Source organism: Scophthalmus maximus, chromosome 13 (genome assembly GCF_022379125.1).
Source record: "Scophthalmus maximus strain ysfricsl-2021 chromosome 13, ASM2237912v1, whole genome shotgun sequence".
In the NCBI taxonomy this organism is placed as follows: Eukaryota; Metazoa; Chordata; class Actinopteri; order Pleuronectiformes; family Scophthalmidae; genus Scophthalmus; species Scophthalmus maximus.
In genome coordinates this window covers 19,745,196-19,765,878 of record NC_061527.1, presented here as the reverse complement: position 1 = coordinate 19,765,878, position 20,683 = coordinate 19,745,196, and the positions used below count along the sequence as shown (strand labels likewise).

Genomic DNA, 20,683 nt, shown 5'->3' with positions numbered 1-20,683 from the left:
CTTGCATGTTGTAGAATTAAACAGGTATAATGTTTACTATGTTTGTCATCTTAGTCACATAATGCTAATTAGCAGAAACCACAAAGTAAATCTGAGGCTCATGGAATCATCATTAGATTTGCTAAAACTGGACAAACTGAAATTCGACATCATTGCGAGAGAATTCAGGGGATGAGTAAAGTGAATGAATGTCTGCAGCAAATTTAGTGCTAATGCTTCTGGTGTGTGAAAGGAATATGTGAAAACTATTAGATGCTGGAGGTCAGGAGAGGACCAAATAACAGAATCCCCGAAGTTGGTGGAATTCATCCTCTGGGGACCATGAATATATGTAACAAAAATTTTCAATATGATATTTCAGTCTGGACCACAGTGGAAGACCAAACAACCAACCGAAAGACCAACATTGTGGTCTAGATATCTTCTATCCTATATATTGATTTTCGAGAATCAAATAGACAGCAGCAGGTTTGCCATGTACAGTAGTGGGTGATGTGTCAGGTGTCAGAGCAGTCCGCATCTTGTCTTCAGTTAGATGACAGCAACTTGTAAAATTACAATCTGAGCTGATCTGGGAAAACCACTGGCTAAAGTAATATGTTCGAGCAACACAGACGGTAACATTTAACTTTGCTAGCCATCATCACCATTACAGTTATGACAAAGGTCCCATGAATCAATTTTAAATCGTAATTTTATTTGTGATCCTCTAGTGTGAAAGGATGTGGAGGATTTTTACTTGAGGATTAAAAATAGTATCAATATCAGTTTTGCAGCTGATTCCAGGGCTCTCCAACCAGGTCAGTTTCGCTCAGACCTTCAATGCTCTTCTCTTCTATTTGAGTCGTTTAACTTTCTCACCTTGGTTATGAGCAGTGGCTCTCGATGTTCCAGTCCACCCCTGAGTGTAAATCCCCATGGAGCACCTCCTGAAAGAAACGCATCCACCAGCTTCCAGCCTTCACCATCTCTGCTCCTCTGATCCAGATCTCCAGATTTCTGCATCACGTGCCAAATGCTCTCTGCTTCTGTGTAGTGTAAATCATTTCTATATCCCTCAGCATTCATGGTACTGTTATAAAAAAAAAGAAAAAATATTTAATGAAAGCGTTAAACCGTGTCCACATCAACAATAAATAATGACCACTTGTTCTGAAACAGCCAATGTTGTCCAAAGGGGCTGAACTCCTGGGACTTGTTTTTCAGGCCCAGACTCTACTATTTATAAAATTCTGTCATATAATCTGTGAGCAATAATCTGTGAGCACGTTCTGTTTCAGCGCTGTGGTGAATGGTGATGAGACCCTGCTGTAGCTCCCTCTCAAGTCTAGATCCAAACAGCCTTGAGGCAGAAAAGTTTTGCAGCTGGATCTTCAGTGGTCCTGAAGAGCAAGACAACAGTTACCCACTTTTAGTCAGTTTTAGAGTTCGTCGAGATTTTATTGTTTGCCGTCACAGCTCAGTGTGGACTGACCACATTTTATACTCCTGATACAGAAAGTGACAACTGACTGTTCCATAATCATTACTCATGAATGAAGCTACTGGAGGAACCAGAACTCATGTGGAGACTCATTTAGACTAGCTGATAGGAACATGTTTTACTGTAAATATTCTCCCTCGATGCTTTTTTCAAAAAATCTTTTTAATGCTACTTTTTACAGCTGACTTTGTCTTGTTTATTTTTCAAAGATTTGTTAATATGTACAATCTTCTCTGACAAGTTGTGTTTGTTAGTATTAGCCAATATTGCAATAGAACATTTTTTGTATCATTGCAGATCCGTTTTGAGGCATACGGTGAATGAATGTTATCCAAAAACTTAAACCAAAACAAATTCTTAAATTCTTAATACATAATCTATTGAAACAAACCCTTACCCAATGTAGCAATTAAGCTAACCTATAATAAACTCATTCATTTGATTAAAACTAACTTTTAAAACTTTGACCAACTGAATTGAATCAGACCAACACAAACCTAAAATGGCTCATTGGTGACCTATTATCTTTCATGTAGTCTTTATCCTATCGTATTTGGAAGGCAACAGATAAAGTGATCACAGCTTTGTTGAGGTATAAAGTGTAGCGACACACCATCACATTTTTTCTTTTAACTATGAAAGAAATATTATGAAATTTGGGGCCGATGTTGGGCAATGATCAGTACAATGTCTACATATATGTTTACACTGCGTTTGTGTTAATATTTTTGAAAAAAATATCTTAATTTTAAAGTTTATGGTTAAAGTGTAAAATATCAAACCTCAATTATATCTTTGTCATAAAGTTTTGATAACAACATCTTAGGGATCACTGCCAATACATCGCAATCGTTTTCGTGTTTTGATAAGTGTCAATGAATTGGAACAACGTGGTGTGATATCACAGATGAGTTATTAACAATGGTCTCTGGTAACCATGGCTGGACTTTCCCTGCGTGTATTCCTGCTCTTAATCTGAAAGGCGCGACGCTTGTGATCACGAGATGAATGGATGCATGTTCAGTGTAGTCGATTTCGCCGATCACACCAGCTGTAAGTCAGGGAACAACAGTGCGCCGCCGTGTCCCTCGTTTAAAGAAATCCAGCAACACGCAGTCAACACCTGTCGCCGCCCCGAACTTAATGCTCTTATGTGCGAGAGAGAATTAAACGCACCGATGTCGAGCGGCACAATGGGAAACCATCTTCGCCTGCACCGACGATCTAAGTCGAGCCCGGACAACGCTCCCCCACACAGGTAACAGCATCACCGCGTGAAAACAAGCCCCCGACACATCGCTCTTGCTCTCCACGACTTCTCTCGAGTACCGTACAACAGGGTGGCAGTTTTGAAACAGCTGACCTTACCTGGAAGTCCCAACTTCGGGATAAACCCCGGCGAACACGAACGCGCCCTCGGCCGGTCGGTGCGGCACGCAGCTGATATAGATAGATAGATCTCACCGGTTCGCGTTACACAAACTTCATCTCTTTTGTAATTCACTTTCCAGGGAATCGCCCTTTGTCGGACGAAGTGCCAGCTTCGCGAGCTGTTGAGCCCGGAGTGTCCGCTGTTTGTTTTCTTTCTACGCGCAGCCGTTCGGTCCGTCTCCCTGCTGCGAGATGCAAAACCGACACACTACTCACTGGCTCGGGGGGGAAGAGTTTAAATGAGCTGAGCTAACCGAGCTAACCGAGCTAGCTCCGTCCGCGGACAACAAGTGGAGCGACAAACGCGGCGCGCGCGCGCCACCTAGCGTCGCCGCGCGCTGGGAACAGAAGGAAGGCGTTCACTCGAACATAACCTTCATTTATGCGTAGAAAATATAAACTAATGCTGAGTAACTGCAGAGTTGAGACTTTAACAAATGCCGTCTGGGGGGTAAATCGCCATTTAGCTAACTATTAACTCATTTCGAGGGGGCGGGGCGGGGGGGGGGGGGGTATCCATGACAACATGTTACCTTCTTCTTCTTCTTCTTCTTCTCCTTTTCATGGCGGTTGGCAAACAACTTTTATATGCGCATTACCGCCCCCTTCTGAAATGGAGTGTGGACCAGAATGGTCTATTCTACTGTATGAGAAAACAAAAAACAAAAAACAGACACAAACAAACGCAAAATAAATAAAACAAAAACAAAACAAAAAATAAAAAGAACTACTCTATATTCTTCTAATAATTCCGTTTTTTTCCAAGAAAATAAATACTGCCTTATATCCCACACGCCCCGAGTTCATCTGTATTATTTCTTTTGAATGTTGAATTTGATGTGTTCTCTTCCTAGTTTGTGTTGTAATATCTGCCTTTCCTGCTGATATTTTGGACAATAAATAATGGCATGCTCTTAGTGTTTCTTGACTATTACATTCCTCACACATACAAGTTCCCTGCTTTTCCAATTAAACCAAGCGTACTATTTAATCCAGTGTGACCAAATCTAATTCTGGAAACGATGTCCTCTTCCTTTTTATTCCTACTTATTTCTTTCATTACTCCGAGCTCCTTTTGGATACACTTCTATTTTCCTTTCTGCTTTCACGGCATCTTTAACCTCAGCCAACATGTTAACGTAAGGGTAGGGAGCAGGGTCAAACTTAGGAAATTCGCGGAAATGGGTGTAGTGGTGGTGAAACGTCACCAGCTCCCAGCACCATGCGAACAGTAAAGACTCAACGTGATCAGTCGTCAGAAAACTTCTCATGACTTGTGTTTGACGAAACAGCTACAGTATGTTTAAGAACTGGGGGGACTGGTTTGGAACAGAAAGCGAAAACGGCCAAGGTAAACACAAAGTAGAAGAAGAAGAAGAAGAAGGCGAGTCCGTTGTTGATGTCAGCGAGGACAACAGCAGACGTGAAGTAAACAAACCCTCGGCTGCTGCTGGAAGTGAAGAGACCGGTGCTGTCGACCCCCACCCGCTGCTCCAGAAGGCCAAGGGCTTCAGTGGTAAGGTCGATCGGGTACAGTACAGTACAGTACAGTACAGTAGAAGTTGTAAAAGTGTTTGGTCGCCTTGCTGTAGCGTTCAGGGTCACACTTGCTTCTCTGCAGGTTACATCTACAACTTTGCCAGCAGCGCCTCCAAGAACCTGTCCGAGACCGTGGTGGAAAGGGCACAGACGTTCAAGAGAAGTGTAGAGGAGGGGAAAATAAATGGGATTATTGATAAGGTAAATGTGTCTCAGCGTGTCTCCCGGATTTCACACTCTCAGAAGTTTGCCCTGCTCTGATGCAAGATGTTCTTTTTTTTTATTCCACCCTCCTCAGACCTTTTTGGGGGATTTCCAGAAAGAACAAGAAAAGTTTGTTCAGGAGAAAAGGGCAAAAAAGTTTGGTAAGCATCGAATAGCGTGTTGAGTCATTTATGATCATTAGAACCGTCACGTAATTCCTCGCTGAGCAGAAATGCATAACATGTACGTACATTTACATCACAACGACATAACTACAGACGAGTTGTCATTGGTTCCTAGGTGCTGCTGTGCCCCCATGGGTCGGGTACAACGAAGAGGACACCGTACAGCAACAGATTCTGGCTCTCTCCGCTGTTAGTATAAATCCTTTTGGTATATACAAAAAAATCTATATAAGGTAAAAGTTTAAGCTTCATTTTGTTGCCCTAATTTTTTTGACAGGACAAAAGGAATTTTTTGCGAGACCCTCCTGCTGGCGTGCAGTTTCACTTTGACTTTGAGCAAATGTATCCAGTCGCCATGGTGATGCTGGAGGAAGATGAACTCCTCCGGAAGATGCGCTTCCATCTGGTCCCCAAACAGTGAGAATGCTTCACGTGCTGCACATGTTAACTTTTAATTTTCATCCCTTGCATCCCTGCACAAGAGTGGGTTTATTAAAAATACTATAAAATATTTATATCCACCACTGACACTGCTGTCTATTCCTCTCTGTTTAGGGTGAAAGAGGAAGCTTTCTGGAAGAATTACTTCTACCGTGTGTCCTTGATAAAACAGTCGGCCCAGCTCACAGCTCTAGCTGCACAACAGGCTACTCAGCGGAGGGATGTCGAGAGAACTGCCTGCAGTCCTGAGGACCCTCGTCAAACAGGTACAATCTACTGTGTCACGTAAAAGTACAGGGGGTCAGTGAGAAGAACAAAGATCATTCATTTCAAATGATGGCTTCTCACACAACACCAGAAAAAATAAACAATAATTTTCTTTGCAGGCGTAGTTAAAGGGAAAACCCCCCCTGTCATTTGCAGAACCAAACCAAAGTCCAGTGAGGTAAGCTCCCTGTTTTCATAAAATAATTGTAGTATAATAGTATAATATTTGTTATAAATCAGTAACTGGACTGAAACTGGTATACAGTAGTTACTCCTACTGTTTCTGTAATGAAAGGACGAAGAGGAGATCTCCACCAGCCCACCCGTGTCTGAATTCGTGAGTGACACTTTTGACTTGTGCAGCATAAATAAGGACGACTTGCGCAAAGAGATGGAACAGCTGGTTCTGGACAAACGGGAACGTCCAAGCGCACAACAGGGTTAGAGCTTTTCTGTTGAACTGGGTCATGATGTAGTTGGTGGAGTTGTCCCAACAAATCCCAATATATCTGTTGTTTTGGGGGTTTTTTCAGAGGAGACCCCGGACTGGGAGAGAGAGTTGCAGGAGGAACTCAAGGAGTACGACGTGTTGGCTGATAACGAGAACCACGATGAGAACTGGGACAGGGAGATTGAGGATATGCTAAAGGAGGACAGTTAGAGCGCCGAGGCAGGCTCCTGCAGTCTTAACTATTTGGAGGACATCTGTACGGTCAGAAACGGCACCCGGCGACAGATTTTATGTTAAAAGAAGAGGAAGATCTCGTCACGCGTCTCAAACTCATAACGTACGCCTCCGCAGTAAATAGAACCGTAACAGCAGCACAAGAAGACCAGTCATAAAGTCGGCAAATACAATGTGAATTTAAATAGTTTTCGTTTCGCTTACGGAACATATAAGCACAAATGCCATTGTGATGTTCATCCTGATTAAAATGTCCAGATAATGATTGAATAAATACAGCTGCCTATTTTAATATCTGTATAGTGTTAGTGTGTAGAATGCAATACAGTTTGTTTCATACCTCTGAAGGAGCCTGGGCCTTGTGTATTTTATCAAAATGATACATTGCGTGACTGAACATACTGTTTATTTTTGTTGTGATCACATGCATTGTCTCCACCTGTATGTATATGAATGTAGATGCTGATATAATTCACTCTGGAAACATTCAAGTCCAAACAAGCTTTGTGTTTTTCTGGGTGACGTCAAAACTTACTCAGCCAACTGTATTGTATTGTTCCAAATGTATTAACCTTTTAACCTATTAAACTTTGGTATCAACTTCCTCTATTATTTCTATTTGGATACAATGTTTTGTCAGACATAAAGCACGTCTTTGTCTCTCATCCTGGTTGAGCGTATCTCAACACTTCTTTGTCAATGTGTAACAACACTTTGGAGACACATTTACTCTTTATCACCAAAACTAGGCAGTTCTTTCCGAAAGTTCGGTGAGTTTACCTGTGAAGAACTGAAGGAGACGCGCGGCAATGCTCTGCAACCCAGAGTTCTCTTTATTGCTGAACTTGATAGGAAAACCAACTTTCTCCATTTCAGACACTGAAACAGTGAATATACAATTTTTCCCATTGCAAGTGAACACAAGTCCAGTATTATAATACACAGGTTACACTGCACTCCTGCATGTAGCTACTGTACATTTCACTTTGTACACAGAATAGATTGAATCAGTCACACGTCTGAGACACAGAACAACACACACAAATCAATCACATACATGAAAGTATGTAATTTAAAGTTTTATAAAAGTGATGAAAGGGAACACATGTCAGTACCTTAACATGTAACACAGTGTTATATATTAGGGGAAGATGGAAAAATTGAGTATTTCAGGAAAAAAAAGTATATTTTGGTTTTGAATAACAATACCAGCATCCTGAAGATGTAAACCAAGTGCAAGATTAACATAAAGTACACACAGAAAACCAATTTATGATTTGTTTGCACAGTCTTGTGTCCAAGGCATCTAATGTGGATCTGTGTTGGATTAAAGTACTCATCCAAGTGGCTGAGAAGTACAGTTTAAGTCCATAAAAAAATCTCATAATCATATAATCTATTGCTATTTTATGCATGGTCACACTTTTTTTTCACGGGAGTCACAGTAGTAAATAGGTAGTTCACATGCTGTAAAATATGACACGAGTGGCTTAAGTGTATTCTTTTCAGTTTTTTTGTTAAACAACTTCCAGTTTTGTGTAGACAGTGAAACGGCTTTATAAGAATATTTATTTCAGGGCCTTGCTCGCTCTCTCATTGTTTAGACCTACGGCTCAGTTTGAAGTCAGATGGAGCTTTGCAGCCATCACTAAACTGTGCTAATGAGAGTCAAAGGTCAGACATGGGAGTGATGTCAAATCAACGACAAAAACACCTACTGTAAGAGGGTGGACACAAAGTGTGCAGCGGGTTTAATTGTACCAAAGCGGGATATCGTTGATTTATAATATGCCTCCTTTTTAAACTGGATGCACATATGAACTATGAATGGAACGGCTTGTACTGACTGACTGTACGCCCACTGTACTCTCCCAGCCCAGAATCACACAGCAGATTTACACAGCAAGTCAACTAGCCAGCAAAGAAAGCCACAACATGTCTACACAGACAGTATTTCAGTTGCTGGACTCAAACATCGGACAGAACAGTCCATATCTATCTACGCAGCTTGTGTAACAGCTCACATTGTTTCGTTAAAAAAAAGGGCGTTCCATATTTTAGGGAAATGTTCTGACACTTATTATCCAAAAATTGACTAATTTAACTCCAAATCAAATAATCTGGTGCCTTAAATTGAGCTTTTACAATACTGATTGTTACTGGAATATACATTTAAAAAAAAAGAAACACGGTAGTAAACGTGAAGAAAACAGCTGTCAGTCTAGATTTTACACATTGTAAAATAAACTGCTACATTGCAGTGGCATGCAGATGCAGTCATGGCACTGTGACAGATTTTCATTTTACAGTAAATGAATGGACATCCGTCAGAGATTAAGGCATTCCACATTAAGTAGGATCCTTCCATTAGAAACCAGTTGACAGACAAAACAGTCCACTGGTCAACACTACACGCAAGTGTTGACGGTCTGTAAGCTGTATAACATTTTCTGTTTCTCTGTCTTTTCACGTCACACTGCAGTGCGGCATCAGTGTCAGCACTGTGCAATGGGTAGATTTCAAATGCCAAAGGTGTTCATCATCATCCTCGCCATGCATTTGTAGGCGAGATTAAATGTAAATATCTTTGGTTTTGTCAGCATAATACTTTTGACTTCCCTTCACAATACATAGCAGTTCACCCGGTACAGTACCTTGGTGTGGGCAGCAAAAAGGTGAATTATGCTCTAATTTTCCCTGCCAACAGTTGACGTCATCGCACTGAACAAATAAATAACTCAGCAGGACATACAGTACAAACAGTGCAACATTGTTTTTGTCTCAGCAGAGAAAGAAAACAGATGCAAAGGAAAACCATGCCCTCCCTGTGTGTGTGTGTGTGTGTGTGTGTGTGTGTGTGTAACGTTGTGTTGTCAAAGGTGAATTGGAGTCACTATGGGCTACATACAGCAGAGTAGCTGGCAGGTGGAGGCGTGTGAGGCGAGTGGATGTTGATGTTTATGTCAGTCCAATTTCCTCCGGCACGCTGCGTGGGGTCTCTGCTTCCTGTGGGGGGAATCAGCAGTTTTTAGATTAACACTGAATCAAATTTATACATATAATGTGGTTTGTTTGTATCAATTGTCTAACAGAAATGCACCATGTTTATTCTTGTGGCCCAAAAACCTTGTTCCAGTAGTGGTCAACATTTCCTCATCACACATTAAGCTGCATTAATCAATATTTTTTTATACAGGTATGATGAATAAAACGAATACATATAAATTAAATTGGTGGCTTATATAGGGAGGCCACAACTCTGTAGTATAAGCAACACTCCGAACTCTATACAATATCTGGGGATTACCACTGGGGATCAATATTTATAGGATTCTTCAGACACAATCAAATATCTAAACAAGATGATATAGCCTACATACAGTAAATACATGTCTTCACCCATTGGCCTAAACACTTACTTGATATATATTTACTCTTTTTCTTAAATCTTTGTTGTACCTACACTAACATAAAGTGGCAGATATTGTTATACAGGAAAATACAAGCGCTGGTGGCTGTTGGCAGAAAGAAAGAGACGCACTTACTTTGGCATCCTGAAACAGGTTCAGCACAAAGTAAAGAGAACAGATGCATCAGAGCAATGAGACAGTAATCCTGCTTTAAGATCAAAAGTGTTACATACACGTGGGGAAAGAAAGTCACAAACACCATATCAAAGAAAGACACCAGTGGGCTTTTTGGTAGCAAAGAATCATTCACAATTTATTCAGTATCTATTATATACATTGATAAAATATTCTCAATGAACTATGTTGGTCTATTGATGCAATCTGTCTTTATCAGTAGGACACAGATGAACAATGACAGATCATATAAAACATCCAAGTGCTTCGTCAATGTGCATATTATGACAGATCCGTCTAAATGTAAGGTTAATTATTTTTAATAATGTTTAAAAGGTCTATATAGCCCTTGGTTAATCAGTGCAAAGTGCAAATTTTTATTTTGTGTGAATCCTGTTTATATTACTTGCCTTGACAATGGCATTCTTACAATAATTTTAAAAATATAGATAAAGATAATGACTCAGCCTATTGCTGGACAGATGTTTAAAAGCTAGGTCTTCCATTGTGACATGTTCTGATCAAGGGTGTGTTTCATACTGATAGCAACAACAAAAATGACAAAACCTAAAATCCAAATATATATACTCTATGATTAGAAGTGAGGATATAGGAACAAAACAAAAAGAACAGGTAACACATGACTTCTGCATGTGAAAACAAGACCAATGAGGAAGCCAATAAAAATATGACACGTGAATACAATAGGATAAACATCTTTTGGACATAATAACGACTCAAATATTGAATTTGTTTTTCAACATCAGAATTCAGATGCTAACAATTTGTAATATGGTCTTCAAGCATTTAAATATTTGAAAGGTATAGTGTGGACTTCATCTGTACTACAAACTGTGCAACAGGGGGCAGACTTCCTCCACATATTCTGGACGGGAGCAGACTGACTCAGGATTATGTAAAGACCATCCATCCCAACAAAACACTGCACATGATTTGTCCTATTAATCCTTCGTCATCTCGAGCCAACAGTGCACAGATTTACAGCAGCTGATATGAATGGTGGTGTTTTGTTTAGCTTGAAGTTTTCTTTGTCACATTTTAAACATAAAGATACAAAGCCCACGAGGTGGAAAGAGATGCGAACTGAGAGCTCTGGATGAAGTCAAGTAATTCAAAATCATGTGTCAAACTTTGGGTCGTGATGACAAAATGACGCAAACTTGAAACAAACAGGAAGTGGAGCGATGACAGGCATGTAACAATATACCGCTAAAGATAAAATGACTCAATATACACATGGATGGCTAACTTCAGTATAAGTGGACTACATCAAGACATTGACCTCGTTGTCCTGTCCACCAATCCAGCCTGTTCGTCATTTCCTTTTTAATACTGTGGCGAAATTGTGTCATGACTGTCACGCGTTGAACCGAACACTGGACCGAGAACATGATGACAACCCCCCCCGAACCGAGGACAACGACAGGTGCTCAGAGCGCGGAGAGAAAGGTGCCAGGCACCGGGGAGCTCAGCATGCAGGGTGGATAGTGGCGACGGCGGGAGCAGCGACGGCAGCCAATCAGTACACAGGCACATTAAAGTACTCATGACGGGGCTGGGGGAGAGAAATGCATACGACTTAGAAAACACGAGAACACAAACGTCATTCACAGAACATGCAGGAAACAGAGCAGCAGGCAGGAGGCCTCACTTAGTGATTAACTACTTTTAGCGCTGTGTCTAACTTTACTGGTACACAATAGTTAAAAACTTTTAGGGGAATTATGCACATTCACTATTCACTATATTGTTGCAGTTTAGATAAGAAGAGACACGCCACTCTCATGTCTGTACATAAAATATGAAGAGAGGGTCGGAAAGGCAGTTATCTTAGCTTAGCGCAAAGACTAGAAACGGGAAGGAAGGGGTGAAAAGGTTTTAAAAATTGACTAACCAACTAACGCATCGAATCTTTTCCATAAAAGAACTGAAATGTCTAAATATATACAGTACATTATGTGTAAGAACTATTTCTCAAATGGGTTCAGTGGCTCTCTGGCTCTGTCTAAAGATTGAAAATGTGTCTACCTGTATTTCTAGAGCTCACTATTTGAGCATGGAATGACTCCATGGAACTCAATGAACCCATAAGAAATAGCTACACTAACCATCTCCTGGCTTCAGCTTATTATTTACCTCACAGACATACGAGTCGTATTGTTCTCCTCATGTAACTCTGGTCAAGAAAGGGAATATGTTTACTTTCAAAAAGCATCTAATCCTGAGTAAGGGGCCAACGATAGAGAAATCCCCCATCAATGAAACATCCATTTCATTTTGAGGAATGTACGAGAAACAGAATGAGACATTTCTTTTTCTAGCCTATTCAAATTCAAATTCCAAAGTGTCGCCAATCCAAAATGTAGACATGTCATCATATTACACATCTGTCCATGTGGACAGTGTCAACGAAATGTTACACATACATGGAAAACAAGGACAAACAGACTAAGACGGACTTTGTATTCAGCACAAACATGTATCGTCGCCTATGGCGAGAACGAGACCGACAACATTGTCTCGACCGGCACGAACTGGGCAACAGACAGACTGATATACAACATACACAGTGAGGAGAGTGGGACTATAGCTCTGACTATAGGGCTCTGAGCAGTACACACGGCCTAAATCCACAGACACAGAGTAATCACCTCGGTGCGCCTAATTCTGGAAAAGACCAGAGGACTCAGAGGCCATATTTGGGACCATCACACCTGTGAGGCAAAGATTTTTTTATGAGGACACAAATTAAACAGAAAGACGCACACACAACACTGTTCAAGTCTAATTCTCACAGGAAACTGGCACGTCTACAGTACGTGCGTGTGCTCGGGGAGCAGGAGATAAACTGTGCACCGCCACAACAGTGCCCTCTTCACCGGGGTCGTCTCACGTCTCACATGCATCGAGTTGAGCTGCGCAGCAGCAGCAAATCTTCATAGGCGGTCATTACTCCAACGGAAGATCTGCTTGCTGGCACCAAAATAACGGCAAGCTCCAGAGAAATGTTTCATGAAAGGCTTATTAAAATAGCTTCCGCCAAATCCCCTGTGGTATTTGTTCCATGTACTTGCTGCACTATTGCACTTACTAATTCCCTGATTCCATATGTGCCCCCCCCCCCCACTCAACCCCTCCACTGGTTTAGCCCATCGGTTTTTTAATATATCCACTAACCTATATGTGCATTGTGTTTAGATTTTCTGAAAGATTGTAATTTGTGCATTTGCTTATTATAATATAAACAATTTATTACGAAAGTTAACAAAACCACAGCACTTTGGTTCATTCATTCGATCAGTCTGATTGAAGAATTGGTGTTTGTTTGCTGCATGTAAAGTAGCAATATTGAACTTGATCAGATTTCTCTCCTGATTATGAAATGACCATGATGAAAAGAGGCACTTTGGGTCCACAGTTGTGTTCTGGCTGGTGATATTCTTGATGTCAATTACATAAAATTAACAAAAAAACGACCTTAAAAAGACCAAAAGTCAACAATTAGCTGATTAAACTCACACGTTTTGTCTGTGTAGACAATGCCTGATTTACAAAAGCATTCCTCTGCTCCACAGAGACTGTTGGTTGTTGTCTGAAAACGATTAAAAACTCATCAGTGATTCAAATTGTTGCAATGACATGTTCCTTCATTTACCATTTTGTTACTGTACACCATCCAGCTGCCATTAGGATTTGTTTCCAACTTCCATTTCAGTCATCTTTTCATAAAGCTACAGTGTCGGGTTTGTGGAAGTTGTGAGAGTTGACAACAGATTGTTGGTTTTGGTCTTTTCATGAGATTGGTTAAAGATTACGAAAAAGTAAAGAATAATCCGCTTATATCTTAATGTTATTTGAAGATCACAGACACCATGTACCAAAACCTGTAAATGTAAAATACTGTTGTAATAAAGTGTTAGCGTAAAAAAAAATTTGTTCACCCTTTCAACACAACACACATGATCAATCTAAGCAATTTCATTCAGTGCTGTTAGTAAAACAACAACAGGCAGCACAGCTCCTTCAGTTGTCCGTCAATAAAGTGTTTGTGTTACACTTTAAAATCAAAACCCCAATTTAGAGTCATTTGTAAAATAAAAAAAAAAGATTCTTACAATTTCTCATGTGCTACAATCACGTACGGTGACACCAAGTGTTGGATTGTGCTGCCTGTTAGCGACAGTGAGTGAATTCAGACATGTTATCGACATCCGAGTTTTAAGTTCATGCCTGCTCTGACCCTGGCGCCTCGTCACGTATCGCTCACTCGAGAGTTACGAGACAGTCAACGTACATGCAAGTGAAAGTTCACGGCACGCAGAGCTGGAAAACCCCATGCTTGACCGACCGACAGTCTCGTAGTTACCCATCGCCTGGATGGAGGCATGGACGGACCCGAGGCCCCGTTACAAGATCTCCTCATTTGGCAAACTCCCCCAGTCTTCACTCTGGCTCTAAAAATACAGAAGTGAGCCAATCAGAGTCGTCTCTTCCTCTCTCCCCCGCGTCGGGGTGAACCTGGCTCGGAGCTCTTGAGGTTCTGACACCACTTATTCCAAAATGAGAATATGAACTGAATGATAACTAAAAGCTCCTCACGTCCTACACTTTAAAAGAAAATGGCTACATTTGGACTAACCATGAGCGCGTACAGTATGTTCTCTACAGTGAAGCTGACTGTAAATCAGTTTGTCCTTGAGGATTATGGACTTGGCTGCGCAGCAACTGGCTCACAGGCTCCTTGAATATATTGCTCACTTCATTTATTGAGGCTACTTTGGCTCACATGAGTAAAATCTCTGTTTGGCCCGAAAGGCGCCTTTTTCAATATTAAAATATTTAATATTTAAACAAACTGACTTAGATATACCAATAACTATTGTAAAGTGAAAATGTTCTGATCACGTAATAACTAATAGGAAGGTAATTGTGTCACTAGAATTGAAGCAAAATATTTTAAAAGTTTTTCCTGGATATCTAACTCCAAAATATCCTGCCTCAGATACATATTTTTAAGTGGAATGTTTGATGCTTCGTTGTCATCCCCAAAATGTGCAATATGGGCCGTTATCTACAGTTTCTACTATCACTTCTCTCCACTGGATGTCGACGGCCCGTCAGCAGTGGCCTGGTTTGGCTTCCCTGAACTCGGTGGCCTCTTTGGCTCACGAACTCACACAGTCAACGTTCAGTGAACACCAAATCCAGCAGAACCCATTAACCTGCTGACACTGGCCGAGTCGATACTGGACAGACGTATAATATAAAACACACAATGCGTTAAGCTCAAATCTTCTGTGTATTCAACATTGAAAAGATGCCGTCACTGGCTAATCCCCCAGAAATCCTTTGGACAGTATGTTGACAGTCGTTCATTCTCCACAGAGAAGAAATAATACTAATTCAAGTGGATAGCTCAACTGTAGCCAATGAGATATTTCTCAGTAGTTCTCGACCACTACAGAGTAAAAGTACAATGTGATCAAGCTTCTGGGTTTGTTCTGTGAGATGAACGGACTGAAGTGAAGGAGGAACCAGTGTTCGTCAGTGCACTGCAGATCACGCTGACGCTCAGATTCATAATTGCAGTGACGCTGTGGTTGCGCTCCATCCATGTGAAATGCCAATGTGGGCCAGGAGTGTTTGTGCAGTCTCAGTCATGCAGACAATGGGGCTTTGTTCCTGGGCAAAGAAGACTGTGTACGAATTTCACATCACTTTGGATATTTCAGCGATATCAAACGTTTATGTTTTAACGAGACTATCAAAACAGCCCATGTCTACTACTGACTCTTGCATATTTCTCAATAAGTAACAGCATATTTTATAATTGGATTCAGTGATATTCCCTTCGGTTTGCTGGATGTAGATTCAGAGACTCAAGTTGGATCAGTTTCTCTCTCTCTCTATCCCAGCATCACTTATCAGTGTTCCTCATGAAAAGTCCCTACTACATTACATAATTATTCTCTGGTAAGAGACTACTCACTTGTCCCATGAGATATTTCATGTAGTTATGCTGCTGAATAGGAGTTAATGGTTAGTGCTTAGAATACACAGATATCAGGGCAGAAGTCGATACACAGCAGAAAAAAAACACACCAGCAACTTCAACATCTCTGGTTTCCGCTCGTTAAATGTGAAAACGCGTGAAATGTTGCTGTTGCTGGTGCGTCGTCTCCCGCTGGCTTCAGGGTCATGTTGTTTAAATTGACAGTGATCTAAAGTGCTACTAATCTAACACTACAGCGAGGGTTACTGGGGGTATTTCTACAAACTGTACCTGCAAACAGACGCATCTGAAAGTCTATGTTCTGCAAATCACAATGGTAAAGAGAGAAATATGTGAGATGAAATCAAGTATATGATCAAGCAGACTAAATGGACAGTAGGACAAACAAGAATCTGCCAAGAAGTCCATGGAATGAAAATCACAAGAAACAATGTGGAAAACATTTGTGGGAAAAGAACTGCATAACTCTCTACTGACCAACCTCCCCCCACCTATTTTAATGCCCATTTAAAATTTGAGCATAAAAAAATATAAAACAGAAGGAAAAAATATCATAAAAATGTTTTTAAACTTGGTTGAGGTGGAGAGGTAAAAACCTAATGTGACAAATAGCAATGAATTTCAAATCATCATGTTACCAAATCAACCTGGAGTTAAAATCTTCAGATTTATAACTTGAATCGAGAAAGCAGAACTGTTCTAGTATGAAATGGACTCTGACTCAGTGAATTCAGACTCTGACTCATTCCTCCATTTCATCTTAGTCTGATCTGGAGAAGCAGAAAAATCAGAAAAGTCATAAAGCGCGAGCGGGGGCGGACTGCTAATAAAGTGGGTTTTGTAATTGTGAAATCATTATTCACGCCGTTGTTCTCATTTTTTGTTCTAATCCGACGTCTTACCTCCTGCAGCAGGTCGGCCTGCTCGATGGCCTTCAACACATTCTTCTTGGACGTCTCCTGAGCCTCCCCGCCCAGCAGGAATTCATCCAGGATGAAGTAGGCCTTCTCAAAGTTGAAAATAATGTCCAACTCGCAAACCTATCAGTCAGAAAATATTACAAAATGAAAAGCATTTTGAGTCGAGGACAGGTACAACAAATGGCAGACACATGATTGACCCGTATACACAACGTATAGGTTGATATGAGAAGTGAGGAGATAGCGGAGAAACGCACACTGCCAAAGTATTTATCCAGCAGCTCAACGTATCTGTGGATGATCTCCAGCGTGATGAGCTCATTGTCCTGCTCCTCGATGGCGCAGCAGAAGTACAAGCTGGCGTATCTGCAACAGAACAACACCACAGACAAGTTCAACATGACAATCTCAATAAAATAAATTAAAAAAAGATAAATAACAGCATTTAAAAAGCATCTTTGCAACACCGCCCTGACAAATTGACAAGGAGAAGAGCTGACTTTATGCGTTTTTAATCTCTCAGACAGGATCTCCGAGTGATAACTACACTCCCCCGGCTGGCCGTGATATAAGTGCTGGGAGAGGCAGTTCTCTGTGGTTATTATTAATGATATAATGCAGTTTACTGTGCACGGGGGTGTTCATTTAAAAAGCCAGAAGCTGGATCCAGAAGGCTGTATCGGTTAAGCCTCATTCTGCTGCGGTTCTTTATCCCCCTTTTAATCCCAGAGGCTCTCTAAGCATGTGATGATTGGCTAATAAAAGGAGCCGGTCAGTTGATCCCTCACAACCAGCGGGTCAGGAGGGCAGAGAGGACCGAGCTGTGCATTTCATGAAAGACAAGCATAGAGGAGCAAGACTCAAACTCTGGAACTGGTTGGCATTATCGATCCCCTATATTTGATCTATTGCCCTTTTTTTAATTCTTCATTTCCTGGTCCACTCCGCCCTTGTCTGCTGTTTGTGCAAATTAATGCAAGGCACAGCCAAGCTCACGAAACAATGAAGTCAGTTGTCTTTGGGAAAGCGATCGTACTGAAGCTGGGTCACACAGCGCACTGACTAGCAGCCATGGCAACAGAAAGTTGGGGGGGTCAAATCTCTATGTAGATTCGAAAATAATTAGCTTTCTTTGCTGTCGGTTTCATGTAGCAGCCGGATAACACAGTTACTGTATTCCCCCAACATGGATTCTATGTTCATGACATCTGTTTCAAACATGGCAGGGAGCTCAGAGCCGAACCTGGAGCCACATTTGACACATGCCTTCCTGACATATTTGATAGAAAACTGAATGTATTTGCGTTTTGGGCTGATGGTTGAAAAAAAACAACAAGGAATCTGAATACATCACCCTGAGCTGTGGGAAACTATAACAAGCAATTTTTTCAAAAAGATTGATGAGTTAATTGAGAGAATAATCAATTATAAAAAATACTCATTGAATGCAGACATGCTGTATGTCTCTATGAAGGCTTTCTAAATCTGTGTGCTCCATTTCAACAAAACGACAAACACATCTCATCTTCCCAGATTCCATTTGACATTTTATTCTACCTAAAATTGGAACTGTTACATCATAAACAGCCTAAATATCAAGCAACACGATCCTGATCCTGATCCGGATCTTGATCCTTCCCACAACTGAATCACCTGTTAACCATGGCTTGGACTAGCCTGGGCTGGGACCCAGATTAATTCTAGCCGTCCAAATACATTTTAAGAGGTATCCTGACAAACAAACAGATATACCAAAGTAACAACATAACTTCCTCGGTGGCGGTAACAAGGCAAAATGAATGCTCTTTCTCGGTGTTGTCGTGATGTCTTCATCTCTGTGATAACACTGCGACTTCCCTAGGAAGGTGGGGAAATGCTCTGTCCTGTGACCCGTTCAACCAGAAAGCGTCTTGTTCACGAACAAGCCTCATTTCCACACACCTCTTATACACAACCTTGAGGTCCCTCCACTCCAGGAAGCTGCACATCTTGGGCTTTCGAGCCAGGACCGTCTGCACCAACTCTCTGGTGATCTTCTTTTTCTCCTTGTCCGACAGAGGCACGTACCACTTCTGCAGCCGGAGCTTGCCCTGTCGACTGAACAGAAGCATGAACTGCATCTGGAATGAAGAGATGAGAAAAACATCATCATCAACAACAACAACAACAAGAGAGGAGCTGCGAGACACTATGACAGACGAAGGGGAAGGAAGTGGGTGGTTTAAAGACATCCGCATGACAGATTCAGAAAGCTTTCATGTTCAACCACTTTAATGTGCGGTGCCAGACGTGGGCATTGGGAGACATGCCGATTCTGACGAGTTAAGGCGAGCTGAGGAAATAATTGCCGCTACGACATGTCAGAATTAGATTAGGTCGGTCAAAGTCAGGAAAACAACTGAAAGGATTATCTTTTGTATAATATCTTAATATCCATGAGTGATGTCATGTTCAGTATCACGCATCCCTGAATGTGTTGCACCACATAAGAGGGCTGTTTCTGATATCAATAGCCCAGTCTCATTGATGTAAGTGGCTTGGACAAAGTGGCAGAAACACACCTGACCCTTGTAACATAAAGTTGGAACAACAAGGACTGTTGTGTCGACTGCCTCAGTTTTACACAGAATTATGAATACACTGCAAGCTGGGTGCAGAATATGTTGTTGTGTTGTCAGGTGCCATGTGTCAGGGATAATACAAAAAAAAAAAAAGAAGCGCACCATTTTACTTCAGTCTGCACAGTTGAGCAGGGACGAGAGCACGTTTCACATTCCACAGTCATTTGACACAATCAACAGGAACCACTTTAATGTCGTCCTCGCCGTTATGAACCGGAGTTTGCCGTTAACACCGTTATTCGGCGCCTAGCATTAGCTTCTCCAGCCTCCGCCGAGTGTGGTTAAAATGCGACACGCGACCGAAACGGGCTCATGCGTACGTTGCCGCGCAAAGACGGTGAAATAATATGCAGGAAAGAAGACAAACTACTTACCTTTAATGTGAACAACTGTGGTGTTTCTCTGTGAGGAGACGGGCCAGGCGACACCACCACCCCGAGACAGCGCCGGTCGGCTCCCGGCGTCCTGATTGGCCGGTGGTGCGCTCGTGTCGCCGTTCATTGGCCGAGCGGGTTCCCGATTTGTCAGCGCCCTCTTTTCGACGCTTTAACTCGATGTCGCGGATGTGGTTGGCCGGTGTACACGCCAATCAAGCCTACAAAAAAAACAAACAGCTGACAGGTCCCGCCCATTCAAATGGCATCGACAGAGGCAGCAGCTGAATGAAAGTTAAAATCTATTTCATTTATTTTTGTTAAAATCCTCTTGTTTGGCTGTTCATGGTGACTGTGTGCAGCTGTCATAGATCATATATAATAATACCTGCAGATCTCTGAAGGAATTGTTGTATACTAAGTATCGATGTTGTGAAGATGTATTGAAGAGAAGTCCGCCGACACCGTCTTGATTGTATATAAAGGTTTATTACAAAAAGACCAGCATCGATTCAAGCCCTGCAGAGCTTGGAGAGTGTCCGGCCAAAATGACAACCCTCCCGACTCTTCTTGGGGGTAATATTTATAGGTCCATTGTTATCTTGTATAAGAACCTCTGGTTAGAATCAAGTTATGCTATGTAAGACATGGAACTTAAAGGGGCCACAAGGAAAGGTGAGGGGTCATCAGGAGGCCCCTAACTTGGCATTCCAAAGAAAGAGATGTAAACACATATTCCCTTCTCATTCCGTATATGGACAAAAAGACACTACAGAATATACACAGTTTTAGTACAATATAAGGCAGGCCCTGTATTCTTGTGTTGCGGCTCTGTCTTTTACATGAGCCCTTGATTAAAAAATAAATAAATCTAATTTTAAGATTGTCATCAGAATATTCCCAGATAAAATTAAT

General features: G+C 41.4%; 3 protein-coding genes across 12 annotated transcripts in view; 1 reads left to right on the top strand and 2 right to left on the bottom strand.

The window, feature by feature from the left end:
* shroom2a (shroom family member 2a) overlaps positions 1-3,369 on the bottom strand; it is a 33,804-nt gene extending 30,435 nt beyond the window's left edge. For both annotated transcript variants that reach the window (XM_035647275.2, XM_035647277.2), the window contains exons 1-2: positions 2,852-3,369; positions 862-1,072 (exon numbers count right to left, since the gene is read on the bottom strand). In XM_035647275.2, coding sequence (XP_035503168.2) covers positions 862-1,068 — 207 coding nt within the window. In that variant the 5' untranslated portion in view covers positions 1,069-1,072; positions 2,852-3,369. The remainder of the gene's footprint in view (positions 1-861; positions 1,073-2,851) is intronic.
* Positions 3,370-4,074: 705 nt separating this feature from the next.
* On the top strand, positions 4,075-6,847 carry LOC118318028 (synapse-associated protein 1). Its single transcript, XM_047336973.1, has 9 exons — positions 4,075-4,430; positions 4,536-4,654; positions 4,752-4,818; positions 4,958-5,031; positions 5,120-5,259; positions 5,398-5,549; positions 5,670-5,728; positions 5,846-5,990; positions 6,084-6,847. The coding sequence occupies exons 1-9, from the start codon at positions 4,214-4,216 to the stop codon at positions 6,209-6,211; spliced, it is 1,101 nt and encodes a 366-aa protein (XP_047192929.1). The 5' UTR covers positions 4,075-4,213; the 3' UTR covers positions 6,212-6,847.
* Positions 6,848-7,040: 193 nt separating this feature from the next.
* LOC118318130 (AP-1 complex subunit sigma-2) lies at positions 7,041-19,921 on the bottom strand. 9 transcript variants are annotated; one of them, XR_004795627.2, is made up of 7 exons: positions 19,769-19,921; positions 18,715-18,893; positions 17,031-17,139; positions 16,756-16,893; positions 14,135-14,294; positions 12,492-12,554; positions 9,931-11,395 (listed from the first exon to the last, which is right to left on the bottom strand). XR_004795627.2 is itself a non-coding variant. In XM_035647486.2 (7 exons), exons 2-6 carry the CDS (start codon positions 18,891-18,893, stop codon positions 12,502-12,504), a joined length of 510 nt encoding a protein of 169 aa, XP_035503379.1. In that variant the 5' UTR covers positions 19,769-19,921; the 3' UTR covers positions 9,931-11,395; positions 12,492-12,501. The 9 variants fall into 9 exon arrangements, 6 of the variants coding, with proteins under 6 accessions (XP_035503380.1, XP_035503382.1, XP_035503379.1 ...); XR_004795628.2 differs by having other exon boundaries at positions 14,207-14,294; XM_035647486.2 differs by lacking the exon at positions 14,135-14,294 and adding an exon at positions 16,124-16,154.
* Positions 19,922-20,683: the final 762 nt, after the last annotated feature.

What these genes read in the sequence shown, in the direction of transcription:
- LOC118318028 (XM_047336973.1), top strand. Translation starts at nt 4,214, where the DNA reads ATGTTTAAGAACTGGGGGGACTGGTTTGGAACAGAAAGCGAAAACGGC. An exon ending in GAAGGCCAAGGGCTTCAGTG is followed by an intron (nt 4,431 to 4,535) that starts GTAAGGTCGATC and finishes GCTTCTCTGCAG; the next exon opens with GTTACATCTACAACTTTGCC. An exon ending in ACGTCCAAGCGCACAACAGG is followed by an intron (nt 5,991 to 6,083) that starts GTTAGAGCTTTT and finishes GGGTTTTTTCAG; the next exon opens with AGGAGACCCCGGACTGGGAG.
- LOC118318130 (XM_035647485.2), bottom strand. Translation starts at nt 18,893, where the DNA reads ATGCAGTTCATGCTTCTGTTCAGTCGACAGGGCAAGCTCCGGCTGCAG. An exon ending in CTCAAGGTTGTGTATAAGAG is followed by an intron (nt 17,140 to 18,714) that starts GTGTGTGGAAAT and finishes GTTCTGTTGCAG; the next exon opens with ATACGCCAGCTTGTACTTCT. An exon ending in AGGCCGACCTGCTGCAGGAG is followed by an intron (nt 16,155 to 16,755) that starts GTAAGACGTCGG and finishes TGTGATTTGCAG; the next exon opens with AACATAGACTTTCAGATGCG.